Raw genomic sequence first — 16,198 nt, 5'->3', positions numbered from 1 at the left:
ATGGTTTATTACTGTCATCCTAGCGCTCTTATCTTTAGCCAGCAATGCTCATTTCCTTCCCCAGATTTAAATGCAAATGTGAAATTTAATGATAAATGCATTATCTGATAGGTGCGATAACACTGATTCACTGTCAGTATAAAATACACACCCCGGGGGGCTTTGAGCTAGCAAGCACAACTTGCCCAAATCCACTTTTTTCTCTCTCACTCTTTTTTCCCCCCCCCTTCTCTCTCGTTTCACAATCGCTTATACCTGCAATAAATTCTTGAGGTCATTTTATACATTAAATGGAATCATGTTTTGAGTGTTCAGCAATGTGGTTGCTGAGGCGTAATTGTCATGCAACTATCGTGTTCAATGCATTATCAATCCGACAGGTACAAGCGGTAGTAAATGGATGGATGAAACGGATCCATTGGATTTACATTATTTTTCATGGGCTTTGATTTTCATTTGATCTGTTTTTGTCTGACATTTTTGGAACGGGTTGATAACAAAAAGGTACCATTTTATATGTTTTAACTAAATGCTGTCTAAATAACATAAACTTATGACAAGTATGCTATTCTTTAATTGTTTACTTAGTGTGACATGGATTGATTGATACTTTAATTAGTAGATTGCACAGTACAGTACATATTCCGTACAATTGACCACTAAATGGTAACACCCGAATAAGTTTTTCAACTTGTTTAAGTCGGGGTCCCCGTTAATCAATTCATGGTAAATGAATGAATGCATTGAATGTGATTGAACAACTTTGGCCTCTAAAAAGGCTTCATCTAAGATAATATTTTGTTTGCTTACTTGGACCATCCCATTCGTCCAGCCCAACTGCAGCATGCCTCGTCTTCTCAGCCTGGCCGTCCACCTCCGGGTCTCCTGTTTCTCGATTGCCGTCCTCCTCCCCTGCAAGCCAAAAAAGTCCAACAAAATCAGACAAGTAATACACAACCCAACTAAGCCTCGACTACTGTAACGTATTATTTTCGGGTCTCCCCATGTCTAGCATTAAAAGATTACAGTTGGTACAAAATGCGGCTGCTAGACTTTTGACAAGAACAAGAAAGTTTGATCACATTACACCTGTACTGTATATACCTTTATATACATATATACCTACATATATACCTGTACTGGCTCACCTGCACTGGCTTCCTGTGCACTTAAGATGTGACTTTAAGGTTTTACTACTTACGTATAAAATACTACACGGTCTAGCTCCATCCTATCTTGCCGATTGTATTGTACCATATGTCCCGGCAAGAAATCTGCGTTCAAAGGACTCCGGCTTATTAGTGATCCCCAAAGCCCAAAAAAAGTCTGCGGGCTGTAGAGCTTTTTCATTTCGGGCTCCAGTACTCTGGAATGCCCTCCCGGTAACAGTTCGAGATGCCACCTCAGTAGAAGCATTTAAGTCTCACCTTAAAACTCATTTGTATACTGTAGCCTTTAAATAGACTCCCTTTTTAGACCAGTTGATCTGCCGTTTCTTTTCTTTTTCTTCTATGTCCCACTCTCCTTTGTGGAGGGAGTCCGGTCCGATCCGGTGGCCATGTACTGCTCGCCTGTGTATCGGCTGGGGACATCTCTGCGCTGCTGATCAGCCTCCGCTTGGGATGGTTTCCTGCTGGCTCCGCTGTGAACGGGACTCTCACTGCTGTGTTGGATCCGCTTTGGACTGGACTCTCGCGACTGTGTTGGATCCATCTTTCACAGTATCATGTTTTCATATGTTCTCATAGTCATCAGTATCATCAGTATCACAGTATCATGTTCTCATAGTCATTGTCACCGATGTCCCACTGGGTGTGAGTTTTCCTTGCCCTTATGTGGGCCTACCGAGGATGTCGTAGTGGTTTGTGCAGCCCTTTGAGACACTAGTGATTTAGGGCTATATAAGTAAACATTGATTGATTGATTGATTGAATCTTTTGTGTGTATGTCAGAAATTGTACAGTGACAAAAAACGTAGTGGTGGGACACCTTCCTAATTCCTCACATGACTGTGTGCTCAGTCTTATGCATTGGGCATCATTAGCACGAGAGTAGTGAGGTTACCAGGTCCAGCTGCACACTTAAATGTAAAAGGATTTCCCATGAGTACTCGCAGGAACAGGAGGAAGCAGCAGAGAACAGGAAGGAAAGCAATGTGCGGGGGAGAGGTGGCTATTTATTACCGTTTGATCTACTGTGGAGTAAGAATGTGTGTTATAGGATGCTGGGCTGACTTAAGGTCTCTGGATTCAGGGATATTTGGGTGTCTCGTTCCAGCATATACAAGTGGGGCAAAAAAATATTTAGTCAGCCACCGATTGTGCAAGTTCTCCCACTTAAAATGATGACAGAGGTCTGTAATTTTCATCATAGGTACACTTCAACTGTGAGAGACAGAATGTGAAAAAAAAAAAAAGCCAGGAATTCACATTGTAGGAATTTTAAAGAAAATTATGGTGGAAAATAAGTACTTTGTCAACCATTCAAAGCTCTCACTGATGGAAGGAGGTTTTGGCTCAAAATCTCACGATACATGGCCCCATTCATTCTTTCCTTAACACGGATCAATCGTCCTGTCCCCTTAGCAGAAAAACAGCTCCAAAGCATGATGTTTCCACCCCCATGCTTCACAGTAGGTGTGGTGTTCTTGGGATGCAACTCAGTATTCTTCTTCCTCCAAACACGACGAGTTGAGTTTATACCAAAATGGATACATGGATGATACAGCAGAGGATTGGGAGAATGTCATGTGGTCAGATGAAACCAAAATAGAACTTTTTAGTAAAAACTCAACTTGTCGTGTTTGGAGGAAGAAGATTACTGAGTTGCATCCCAAGAACACCACACCTACTGTCAAGCATGGGGGTGGAAACATCATGCTTTGGGGCTGTTTTTCTGCTAAGGGGACAGGACGATTGATCTGTGTTAAGGAAAGAATGAATGGGGCCATGTATCGTGAGATTTTGAGCCAAAACCTCCTTCCATTAGTTGACCAAGTACTTATTTTCCACCATAATTTACAAATAAATTCTTTAAAATTCCTACAATGTGAATTCCTGTATTTTTTCTTTCCACATTCTGTCTCTCATAGGAATTTTAAAGAATGTATTTGTAAATTATGGTGGAAAATAAGTATTTGGTCAACCATTCAAAGCTCTCACTGAGGTTTTGGCTCAAAATCTCACGATACATGGCCCCATTCATTCTTTCCTTAACACGGATCAATCGTCCTGTCCCCATAGCAGAAAAACAGCCCCAAAGCAAGATGTTTCCACCCCCACGCTTAACAGTAGGTGTGGTGTTCTTGGGATGCAACTCAGTATTCTTCTTCCTCCAAACACGACGAGTTGAGTTTATACCAAAATGGATACATGGATGATACAGCAGAGGATTGGGAGAATGTCATGTGGTCAGATGAAACCAAAATAGAACTTTTTGGTATAAACTCAACTTGTTGTGTTTGGAGGAAGAAGAATTTAACAGAACACAAATATTTTAAGTGCCTATATTTTCAGAATTACTTAAAATAAGGAAATAAAATCAAAGTTGTCATAAACCGCTGACTCGTAACACATGGAGGGAGCACACATGGAGGGAGGACATGAACATACACACAAAAACCTGTAATCCTGTAAATGTTACTAAGGATGGGTATATTTTACATTTAAACCGATTCAGGCTGCAACATGTGCCAAAGTAGTTGGGAAAGGGCATGTTCACCACTGTGTTACATCACCTTTTCTGCTAACAACACTCAAACATTTGGAAACTGAGTAATCTAATTGTTGAAGCTTTGAAAGTTTAATTATTTCCCATTCTTGTTTTATGTAGAGCTTCAGTCGTTCAACAGTCCGGGGTCTCCGCTGTCGTATTTTATGCTTCATAATGCGCCACACATTTTCGATGGGAGACAGGTCTGGATTGCAGGCGGGCCAGGAAAGTACCTGCACTCTTTAACGAAGCCACGCTGTTGTAACACGTGCTGAATGTGGCTTGGCATTGTCTTGCTGAAATAAAGACGGCGCTTGGATGGCAGCATATGATGTTCTAAAACCTGTATGTACCTTTCAGCATTAATGATGCCTTCACAGATGTGTAAGTTACCCATGCCTTGGGCACTAATGCACCCCCATACCATCACAGATGCTGGCTTTTGAACTTTGTGTCGATAACAGTCTGGATGGTTCGCTTCCCCTTTTGTCTGATGTTGAATATTTTCAAAAACTATTTGAAATGTTGACTGGTCAGACCACAGAACACTTTTCCAATTTGCATCAGTCCATCTTAAGTGATCTCGGGCCCAGAGAAGCCAGCAACGTTTCTGGATGTTGTTGATAAATGGCTTTCGCTTTGCATAGTAGAGCTTTAACTTGCACTTACAGATGTAGCGACAAACTGTATTTAGTGGCAGTGGTTTTCTGAAATGTTCCTGAGCCCATGTGGAGATATCGTTTAGAGATTGATGTTGGTTTTTGATACAGTGTCGTCTGAGAGATCGAAGGTCATGGTCATTCACTATTGGTATCCGGCCATGCCGCTTACGTGGAGGAATTTCTCCAGATTCTCTGAACCTTTTGATGATATTATGGACCGTAGATGTTGAAATCCCTAAATGTCTTGCGATTGCACTTTGAGAAACGTTGTTCTTAAACTGTTTGACTATTTGCTCACGCAGTTGTGGACAAAGGGGTGTACCTCGCCCCATCCTTTCATGTGAAAGACTGAGCATTTTTTTGGGAAGCTGTTTTCATACCCAATCATGGCAACCACCTGTTCCCAATTAGCCTGCACACCTGTGAGATGTTCCAAATAAGTGTTTGATGAGCATTCCTCAACTTTATCAGTATTTATTGCCACCTTTTCCAACTTCTTTGTCACGTGTTGCTGGCATCAAATTCTAAAGTGAATGATTATTTGCCCCCAAAAAAATGTTTCAGTTTGAACATCAAATATGTTGTCTTTGTAGCATATTCAACTGAATATGGGTTGAAAATGATTTGCAAATCATTGTATTCCGTGTATTTCTAGGCGCAGTCAAGGCGTTGAGGGGTTCCGGTTTGGTGACCGCAGGATTAGGTCTCTGCTTTTTGCAGATGATGTGGTCCTGATGGCTTCATCTGACCGGGATCTTCAGCTCTCGCTGGATCGGTTCGCAGCCGAGTGTGAAGCGACCGGAATGAGAATCAGCACCTCCAAGTCCGAGTCCATGGTTCTCGCCCGGAAAAGGGTGGAGTGCCATCTCCGGGTTGGGGAGGAGACCCTGCCCCAAGTGGAGGAGTTCAAGTACCTAGGAGTCTTGTTCACGAGTGAGGGAAGAGTGGATCGTGAGATCGACAGGCGGATCGGTGCGGCGTCTTCAGTAATGCGGACGTTGTACCGATCCGTTGTGGTGAAGAAGGAGCTGAGCCGGAAGGCAAAGCTCTCAATTTACCGGTCGATCTACGTTCCCATCCTCACCTATGTCATGAGCTTTGGGTCATGACCGAAAGGATAAGATCACGGGTACAAGCGGCCGAAATGAGTTTGGGTCTCTCCCTTAGAGATAGGGTGAGAAGCTCTGCCATCTGGGAGGAACTCAAAGTAAAGCCGCTGCTCCTCCACATCGAGAGGAGCCAGATGAGGTGGTTCGGGCATCTGGTCAGGATGCCACCCGAACGCCTCCCTAGGGAGGTGTTTAGGGCACATCCAACCGGTAGGAGGCCACGGGGAAGACCCAGGACACGTTGGGAAGACTATGTCTCCCGGCTGGCCTGGGAACGCCTCGGGATCCCCCGGGAAGAGCTAGACGAAGTGGCTGGGGAGAGGGAAGTCTGGGTTTCCCTGCTTAGGCTGTTGCCCCCGCGACCCGACCTCGGATAAGCGGAAGATGATGGATGGATGGATGGATGTATTCCGTTTATATTTACATCCAACACAATTTCCCAACTCATATGGAAACAGGGTTTGTAAATTTGACATCGAAATATGTCAATGTTTGATTTTACGGCCAGTGCCTATTAAAGTACCACACTTAATACCCGTCCCTGAACGTTACATCTCTTAAAATATCTTAAGCATACATACTTGTTTACAAGAGCGTGAGGTCATTCCCTCATCGCTTTAAAACCACATGTATGTGTGTTTGTTATCCCACTTCAAGTGAGAACCGCGACAAGACAACATTGTGTATCCTCAGCAAAGTTAATCTCCGCATCAAGCACACACTCAAACGTGTTTATATCTTTTGACATGGTTCAGTTCAAAGAAGGAGGCAGACATTGCCAAAAGGATGTCTGCTGTCGTCCTCCTACTTGAGGAGATGTTAAAAAGAGAAAAAGTATTATTGGAGAGAAGTCTTAAGATATGTCCTACTTCCAACACATGCGGTCATTACGACCCAGTTTTGTTTATGAAAGTGTCGACTTGGGCAGGCGTTACCCTCCCCCTCCCTTTATATTATCAGAGAGGCCACTAAACTATCTTTTTCCTATTATTTATGGTTGAGGTTAAGTTTATTTCGAACATGCATGCATACAACATGATACATCACAATTTCCGGTTTCTCTTTTCAACATGTTCGAAAAGAAGTAGGAAGAAGCAGAGTTTATTTAATCCTACCCATTTTCTTTTACAAAACAGTTGCTTAAACTTTTGTTCACTTCCTGTTCTCAATGTAATCACAATGTATACTCCATAAGTAATCACATCCATCCATTTTCTACCGCTTATTCCCTTTCGGGGTCGCTGGCGCCTATCTCAGCTAAAATCGGGCGGAAGGCGGGGTACACCCTGGACAAGTTGCCACCTCAGCGCAGGGCCAACACAGATAGACAGACAACATTCACACACTAGGGCCAATTTAGTGTTGCCAATCAACCTATCCCCAGGTGCATGTCTTTGGAAGTGGGAGGAAGCCGGAGTACCCGGAGGGAACCCACGCATTCACGGGGAGAACATGCAAACTCCACACAGAAAGATCCTCAGCCTGGAATTGAACTCAGGACTGCAGGACCTTCGTATTGTGAGGCAGACGCACTAACCCCTCTCCCACCGTGAAGCCCTAAGTAATCACAATAAAAAGTAAATAATTGGTGAAGTAAGTTTTAGTCCATACGATGAGATAAGTAAGATTTTGAGAATAAAAGAATGAATGGGTGAATAAATTCAGATTTTTGATTGATTGATTGATACTTTTATTAGTAGATTGCACAGTACAGTACATATTCCGTACAATTGACCACTAAATGGTAACACCCGAATAAGTTTTTCAACTTGTTTAAGTCGGGCTCCACGTTAATCAATTCATGGTAATTAATCTTTGTTCTTCTTTTTTGTACTTTGTAAACACTTCCAGTTTGAAGAGTTTCTTGCAGTGGATCATATTAGTACATTGTTTGATTGCTTTGCTTAATCCATTCCATAATTTAATTCCACATACAGATATACTGGGGCTTCACGGTGGCAGAGGGGTTAGTGCGTCTGCCTCACAAAACGAAGGTCCTGCAGTCCTGGGTTCAAATCCAGGCTCGGGATCTTTCTGTGTGGAGTTTGCATGTTCTCCCCGTGAATGCGTGGGTTTCCTCCAAAGACATGCACCTGGGGATAGGTTGATTGGTAACACTAAATGTGTGAATGTTGAGTGTTGGCCCTGCGATGAGGTGGCGGCTTGTCCAGGGTGTACCCCGCCTTCCCCCCGATTGTTGCTGAGATAGGCGCCAAAAGGGAATAAGCGGTAGAAAATGGATGGGTGGATACAGATATACCGAAGGTCTTAAGTGTTGTACGTGTGTACAAATGTCTTAAATTACTTTTTTCTCTAAGATTATATTTCTCCTCTTTTATTGAGAAGAATTGTTGTATATTCTCGGGTAGCAGGTTATAGTTTGCATTGTGTATAATTTTAGCTGTTTGCGATTTTTGTCAGGCTTGGACTTGGTCTTGGGTTGTTTTTCCCGAGGTGCGAAGCGAATGGAGTGGAAACGGCGTGAAGGTAGGTACATATTTAATTTATTTACTCATAAACTAAAAACAGGAACAAACCAAAAGCGCTCAAAATGGAGGTACAAAACTTGGGCTATGAAACAAAAGACTAGCACAAAGGCTATAAAATATAAACATGAAACAAAACACTTGTGCTATGGCATGAATGACAAAAACTTACGTGGACAAAATGAACAGCATAGCAAGGCATGAAGCAGATAATCGAGGTCGTGAAGGAGGTGATGTTGCCAGACTGACTACCTGGTAACTGTGGCTTAAATAATGAACATAAGTGAAAACAGGTGTGAGACAAGACAGGTGAACTGATTGGTCGTCATGGTGAAAAAAAAAAAAAAAAGGAACTTAGAGTCCAAAAGCACATGGTATTCCTAGGCAGTCTCCCATCCAAGTACTAACCAGGACAGACACTGCTTAGCTTTAAAAACAGATGAGATTGGGGATGCTCAGGGTAGTATAACCATACAAAACTCATGATCAGACATGACGGATGAAAACTAAATCAGTTGGCATGGTAACAAGACAAAAAAGGAAATGCAAAACAGAACAAAATGTCCCAAAAAAACTAAACATAGCATGACCAAAACAAAACATGAACCATAGGCGTGACAATTTCACTATGTCGTGGAATTTCAGTATCTTTGATTGAATAAATAAATGGTTTGTATGTTCTCTATATCCAACATTATGTATGATTCTAACTGATCTTTTTTGTAACACTGTTAGGTGAATGAAGTGTACTTTTGTAATTATTTCCCCATATTTCTACACAGTAACTCCGATATGGTAACACTAGTGAGCAGTAGAGAACATGAAGTGATTGTTGATCTAGAACATGGGTGTCAAACTCTGGCTTGCGGGCCAAATTTGGCCCGCCGTACAATTTCATTTAGCCCTTGAGGCAATATCAAATTAACATTAGTACTATAAAGGCACTGCCTTTAAAGTTGTCTACAATATGTTGTCACGTCCGCTTTTACTCCATACAAACAAGTCACATGATATATGCGACTTGTACACACACTTAAGTGAATGCCATGCATACTTGCTCAACAGCCATACAGGTCAGACTGAGAGTGGCCTTATAAACAACTTTAACACTGTTACAAATATGCGCCACACTGTGAACCCACACCATACAAGAATGACTAACAAATTTCGGGAGAACATCCGCACCGTAACACAACATAAGCACAACAGAACAAATACAGAGAACCCCTTGCAGCACTGACTACCACCAACACCACCCATGTCATTATTATTTTATTTCAAGATTTATTAGCCTGTGGAAAAATGTAATGTTGATATTTACCTCAGAAGGCTGCAAATAGAAAAGAAGCATTAAATGGACCATTTATTTATTTTTGTTTGTTTTTTGAATGTCGATTTTGCACTATTAAGTTATATAATTATTGCTTGTTCCATATTCATTGTTCAAGCAAATCAGTGGAGCAAACTGAGCAATAATTAACAATTTATTCATGCACTTTCTCTTGTTACTTCAAGGCTTGAATGTTTGATTCATTCATTATTGTTATTTTATTTTCAAATGTATTATTAGGCTGGGGACAAATTTTATTTTGATATTTACCTCAGAAGGCTGCAAATAAAAAAGAGGCACTCAAATTTTATTTGATATGCCATTGATATTTTTTAATTATTATTATCATTATTTGAAACTCGATTTTGCATGTTGATTGATTGATTGATTGATACTTTTATTAGTAGATTGCACAGTACAGTACATATTCCGTACAATTGACCACTAAATGGTAACACCCTAATAAGTTTTTCAACTTGTTTAAGTCGGGGTCCACGTTAATCAATTCCTGGTAAATGAATTGGCTTTATTCATTATTGACGTGTTTCTTGCTACTTTATGTTGTATATTTTTTACATGAGATTTCCAGTTCAATTTATCATCGATCATTATACCTAAAAATTTGGTTTCCTTTACTCTTTCAATTTCTATTCCGTCTATTTGTATTTGTGTTTGACTTTCTTTTCTACTATTACCAAATATCATTATTTTAGTTTTACTGAGATTCAATGATAGTCTGTTTTGGTCAAACCATTTTTTTTGAGTTTGAGTTTATTTCGAACATTAGAAGCATACAACAAGGTACATCACAATTTCCAGTTTTCCTTTTCAACATGTTCGAAAAGGAGTAGGAAGAAGCAGAGCTTATTTAATCCTACCCCTTTTCTTTTACATAACAGTTGCTAAAACTTTTGTTTACTTCCTGTTCTCAATGTATTCACAATGTATACTCCATAAGTAATAAGTAATCACAATAATAATAAATAAATAATTGGTGAAGTATGTCTTTGGAAGTGGGAGGAAGCCGGAGTACCCGGAGGGAACCCACGCATTCACGGGGAGAACATGCAAACTCCACACAGAAAGATCCCGAGCCTGGATTTAAACCCAGGACTGCAGGACCTTTGTATTGTGAGGCAGACGCACTACCCCCTCTGCCACCGTGAAGCCTGGGGATAGGTTGATTGGCAACACTAAATTGGCCCTAGTGTGTGAATGTGAGTGTGAATGTTGTCTGTCTATCTGTGTTGGCCCTGCGATGAGGTGGCGACTTGTCCAGGGTGTACCCCGCCTTCCGCCCGATTGTAGCTGAGATAGGCGCCAGCGCCCCCCGCGACCCCGAAAGGGAATAAGCGGTAGAAAATGGATGGATGGATGGAATTGGTGAAGTAAGTTTTATTCCATACGATGAAATAAGTAAGATTATTTTGAGAATGAATGGGTGAATAAAATCAATTGTTTATCATGGTTCTTCTTTTTTGTACTTTGTAAACACTTCCAGTGTGAAGAGTTTCTTGAAGTGGATCATATTAGTACATTGTGATTGCTTTGCTTAATCCATTCCATAATTTAATTCCACATACAGATATACTGAAGGTCTTAAGTGTTGTACGTGCATACAAATGTTTTAAATTATATTTTTCTCTAAGATTATATTTATCTTCTTTTTGTTGAGTAGAAGTGTTGTATATTCTTGGGAAGCAGGTTATAGTTTGCTTTGTATATCATTTTATTTTTTTAAATTTGTGGGTGGGGCTGAGTATGCTAAATAGTTTCTTCAGCATACTATTAGCTTATATTATGATGGCGATAACAAAAGCACATATCAACAGTTCCTTGGAGCGGAGTTAGAAAGAAAAAAAAAGCTGGGGAGATAACATTAAAGGCACTACCTTGATCTCAAGCGAACATGTTAAGCCCTGTAACGGAACATATTGGAAGTGTTTAATTACAGCCCGGGAAATGAAGCTACAAGATGATTCCTTAATTAAGGAGTGATTAAGGATTTTTCTGCCTTCTATCTAACACAGTTTGCAATGCATTTTAAACACACGCATCCAGGCAGCTTCACAGGGAACTGTGTCACCGGGCTTTGATGAAGTTCCCTGCACAAATGTCATGAAGAAAAAGCACAGCAGGAGGAAGTGCTGTGGCAGCATTCCTTTGCTTACAGCGCAGCAGCCGAGAACAGGAGAGGGAAAAAAAAATAAATAATCTAATTTTATGGCATTGTAACTTGTCATGAATAGAAATAGATTCAACCTTAAAACTCATTTGTATACTCTAGCCTTTAAATAGACTCCCTTTTTAGACCAGTTGATCTGCCGTTTCTTTTCTTTTTCTTCTATGTCCCACTCTCCCTTGTGGAGGGGGTCCGGTCCGATCCGGTGGCCATGTACTGCTTGCCTATGTATCGGCCGGGGACATCTCTGCGATGCTGATCCGCCTCCGCTTGGGATGGTTTCCTGCTGGCTCCGCTGTGAACGGGACTCTCGCTGCTGTGTTGGATCCGCTTTGGACTGGACTCTCGCGACTGTGTTGGATCCATTGTGGATTGAACTTTCACAGTATCATGTTAGACCCGCTCGACATCCATTGCTTTCCTCCTCTCTAAGGTTCTCATAGTCATCATTGTCACCGACGTCCCACTGGGTCATTTTTCTCACCAATGTCCCACTGGGTGTGAGTTTTCCTTGCCCTTATGTGGGCCTACCGAGGATGTCGTAGTGGTTTGTGCAGCCCTTTGAGACACTAGTGATTTAGGGCTATCTAAGTAAACATTGATTGATTGATTGATTGATTGATTCATTGAGGTGCTGTGTTTTATTCACAGAGGTCTACATTGAGTACTGTTTCTTTATCCGGACCGAAAACCCTCTGAAGCCTTTATCAAGGGAGACGGATTGACAAAGATCATCGCCTACATATTTGACATCTTTCCCCGCGGACTCAAACGGCGATACTTAAGGTTGCTAACCAGAACAGAGGCGATGGGGGTGGCCCTGCTGAGCGCAGGGTTGGCGGGCATGCATGAGGAGCCAGTGAGCCGTTCAAATCAGCCCTATCGCTCGCTTTATCAAAGGACAGCTCTCCAGCCAAATCAGCGGCACACAGCGTGACACACATTCAGGTCAATAAGCTTATAGACAATTTACACAAACAATTCCTCCAGCAAGGTAGCAACAAAGTCATATTGGCTTTTTCTCTCCCTTTTAGCATTGTCTCAGCTAAGGAAGCCCTTGAAAATGTCAATCCTATGCATGCAAGCTGAAAGACCTCACAGCGCTCTAATCCTGACCGCTGAGGCTACAGAAAGGGCAGCATTTCAGCAATATCTTCATACATGATGCTGCTTCATTACATGTTAGGCAATACTTTATCAATCAATCAATCAATGTTTACTTATATAGCCCTAAATCACTAGTGTCTCAAAGGGCTGCACAAACCACTACGACATCCTCAGTAGGCCCACATAAGGGCAAGGAAAACTCACACCCAGTGGGACATCGGTGACAATAATGACCCAGTGGGACGTCGGTGACAATGATAACTAGGAGAACCTTGGAGAGGAGGAAAGCAATGGATATCGAGCGGGTCTAACATGATACTGTGAACGTTCAATCCATAATGGATCCAACACAGTCGCGAGAATGCCCTCCCGGTAACAGTTCGAGATGCTACCTCAGTAGAAGCATTTAAGTCTCATCTTAAAACTCATCTGTATACTCTAGCCTTTAAATAGACTCCCTTTTTAGACCAGTTGATCTGCCGCTTCTTTTCTTTCTCCTATGTCCCCCCCTCCCTTGTGGAGGGGGTCCGGTCCGATGACCATGGATGAAGTACTGACTGTCCAGAGTCGAGACCCAGGATGGACCGCTCGTCGGGACCCAGGATGGACCGCTCGCCTGTATCGGTTGGGGACATCTCTACGCTGCTGATCCGCTTGAGATGGTTTCCTGTGGACGGGACTCTCACTGCTGTCTTGGAGCCACTATGGATTGAACTTTCACAGTATCATGTTAGACCCGCTCGACATCCATTGCTTTCGGTCCCCTAGAGGGGGGGGGGGGGTTGCCTACATCTGAGGTCCTCTCCAAGGTTTCTCATAGTCAGCATTGTCACTGGCGTCCCACTGGATGTGAATTCTCCCTGCCCACTGGGTGTGAGTTTTCCTTGCCCTTTTGTGGGTTCTTCCGAGGATGTTGTAGTCGTAATGATTTGTGCAGTCCTTTGAGACATTTGTGATTTGGGGCTATATAAATAAACGATTGAAACGATTGAGAGTCCAGTCCAAAGCGGATCCAACACAGCAGCGAGAGTCCCGTTCACAGCGGAGCCAGCAGGAAACCATCCCAAGCGGAGGCGGATCAGCAGCGCAGAGATGTCCCCAGCCGATACACAGGCGAGCAGTACATGGCCACCGGATCGGACCGGACCCCCTCCACAAGGGAGAGTGGGACATAGAAGAAAAAGAAAAGAAACGGCAGATCAACTGGTCTAAAAAGGGAGTCTATTTAAAGGCTTTAACCCAGTGACATTTTTTTCCCCCAAAGTGTCCCCAAGATTCAAAATGGAATAAAGGAATGAACTACCATCCAAGCAGGAGTGGTAGTCAGTTGATAGTAGGGGTCTAACGGTACACAAAAATTTTGGTTCGGTACGTACCTGTCACACCTATGGATCTTGTTTTGTCATGTTATGTTTTTGGACTCTTGTTTCCCGTTTTACACTTCCTGGTTTTGTTTTTTCCATAGTAACCCATTAGTTTCCACCTGGTCTCCAAGTCACGCCCAGCCCTCAGTCCCACACCTGTTTCTAATCATCATAGCTGCTATTTATATCATTCTGTTTCTGTCCTCGTCCTGGGAACTTTGCTATTTGCATTCTGCTTCATGCCTTCACGCACCCTCAATTACCTTGCAATCCATGCCCCTTGTACCTGTCACCTGTGTTAGTTATTCATAGTTTTGCCACAGTGCAAGTTTAAGTTAGTTCATTGTCTTTCATGCCATCGAGCAGTTGTTTTGTTTTCCTGATTGTATTTTTGTAGCCAAGTTTTATACCTCTTTGTGAGCGCCCCTTAGTTTGTTTATTTTTGTATTTAGAATTCCAAATAAACATGTACCTTAATTCACGCCTGGCTCGTCCTGTAATCCCGCTGCGTCGAAGGAGCGCACTCAATCCTAGTCCAAGCCTGACAGTACCTCGGTTTAGAGGTCACGGTTCGGTTCATTTTCGGTACAGTAAGAAAACAACAAAATATAAATTATTTGGTTATTTATTTCCCAAATTTGTAAACAATGGCTTTATCTTTTAAACATTGGGAACACTATAATAATTCTGCCCACGTTAATCAACATTAAACTGCCTTGAATTGTTGCTCAGATTAAATAAAATGACAAAATCAATCAATCAATCAATCAATGTTTATTTATATAGCCCCAAATCACAAATGTCTCAAAGGTCTGCAAGGAAAACTCACACCCAGTGGGCAGGGAGAATTCACATCCAGTGACAATGCTGACTATGAGAAACCTTGGAGAGGACCTCAGATGTGGGCAACCCCCCCCTCTAGGGGACCGAAAGCAATGGATGTCGAGCGGGTCTAACATGATACTGTGAAAGTTCAATCCATAAAACAAAACTTTTATTCTACATATAAAAAGTGCAACATTAAACAGTTCCAAGTCTACTCATCATGCTTAATTTATAACAGCATTTGGGAAGCCTGTAGTTGATTTTTATTACGTAAATGTTATATTTTTTATCAACATGTGATAGCAGGGACCCTGCCATTCAAAGCTTTTCTGTCCATAACACACACACACACTCCACACACATCGCAAAATGAGCTAAAGTTACGCTAAAAGCTAATTAGCCTTCACCTCAAGCCAGAACTGTGAGCGAGCTCAGCTGCAGTTTAAGTTTCTAGAAGGTCAACGGGCTCATTGTGATGTTAGTAGTAGTAGTTGACTGGGAAGTGTTTATTATCATCTGGGGAGAGTACGCTGTCTTATGCTCACCTGCTAAACACCTATCTCAGGGGTAGGGAACCTATGGCTCTAGAGCCAGATGTGGCTCTTTGGATGACTGCATCTGGCTCTCGGATAAATCTTAGCTGACATTGCTTAACACGGTAAGTAAAGAATAATTCCACTGGTAATCACATTGTCAAAAATAACATTCAAAATATAAAACATTCTCATGCATTTTAATCCATCCATCCGGTTTCTACCGCACCCGTTCAAGAAGTCGCATTAAAGGTAAGAAGTATTTTATTTATTGTTAGTTAGCTTCAGAATAACAATGTTATTAAAAAGAATAAGAGACTTATACTTTAAAAATGTAGGTCTTACTTAAAAATGCACGCATTTAGTTGTATTCAGTCTGTAAAAAAAAATTATATGGTTCTCACGGAAATACTTTTTAAAATATTTGGCTTGTTTGGCTCTCTCAGCCAAAAAGGTTCCCGACCCCTGACCTATCTGCTCGACGCTGAAGCATTTTGTCATGTTGGAAACGCATTTTGTACGTGCGTGGTGTCACCCCCGGATGCACGAGGACCAAGACAGGCAGGAATTGCAGGTAAGACTTGATTTAATACAAAAATAAAAGAACAATGGTGCAAAACAGGCAAAGAAAAGGCGTGCCGAAGGCACGGTAAGCTAAGCTAAAACTTAGCAGAGTCCAACGTAACATGCCGAGCGCACGGGAAGCTAAGACGAGACTTAGCACTAGATAAGACATCAAAGATATACCAACGAGAATGTTGCGTGGAGCAAACAAACCATCCAGGCAGAACTTAGGTCGAAGGCAGGCTTAAATACTAAAGTAACAATCAAAACACGGGTGCGCGACAAAAGCAGAGCAGGTGGAACAAATAAGAAACCATGGTAACCG

The 16,198-nt window shown here is 42.0% G+C and overlaps 1 protein-coding gene across 2 annotated transcripts in view; it reads right to left on the bottom strand.

The window, feature by feature from the left end:
- zfpm2a (zinc finger protein, FOG family member 2a) overlaps positions 1-16,198 on the bottom strand; it is a 442,543-nt gene that overhangs the window by 336,722 nt on the left and 89,623 nt on the right. For both annotated transcript variants that reach the window (XM_061916494.1, XM_061916493.1), the window contains exon 3: positions 811-912. In XM_061916494.1, coding sequence (XP_061772478.1) covers positions 811-912 — 102 coding nt within the window. The remainder of the gene's footprint in view (positions 1-810; positions 913-16,198) is intronic.

The sequence above is a fragment of the Nerophis ophidion genome, linkage group LG11 (assembly GCF_033978795.1).
Source record: "Nerophis ophidion isolate RoL-2023_Sa linkage group LG11, RoL_Noph_v1.0, whole genome shotgun sequence".
Classification (NCBI taxonomy): Eukaryota; Metazoa; Chordata; class Actinopteri; order Syngnathiformes; family Syngnathidae; genus Nerophis; species Nerophis ophidion.
The sequence above is the reverse complement of the archived record's forward strand: the minus strand, read 5'-3'. Positions and strand labels throughout refer to the sequence as shown.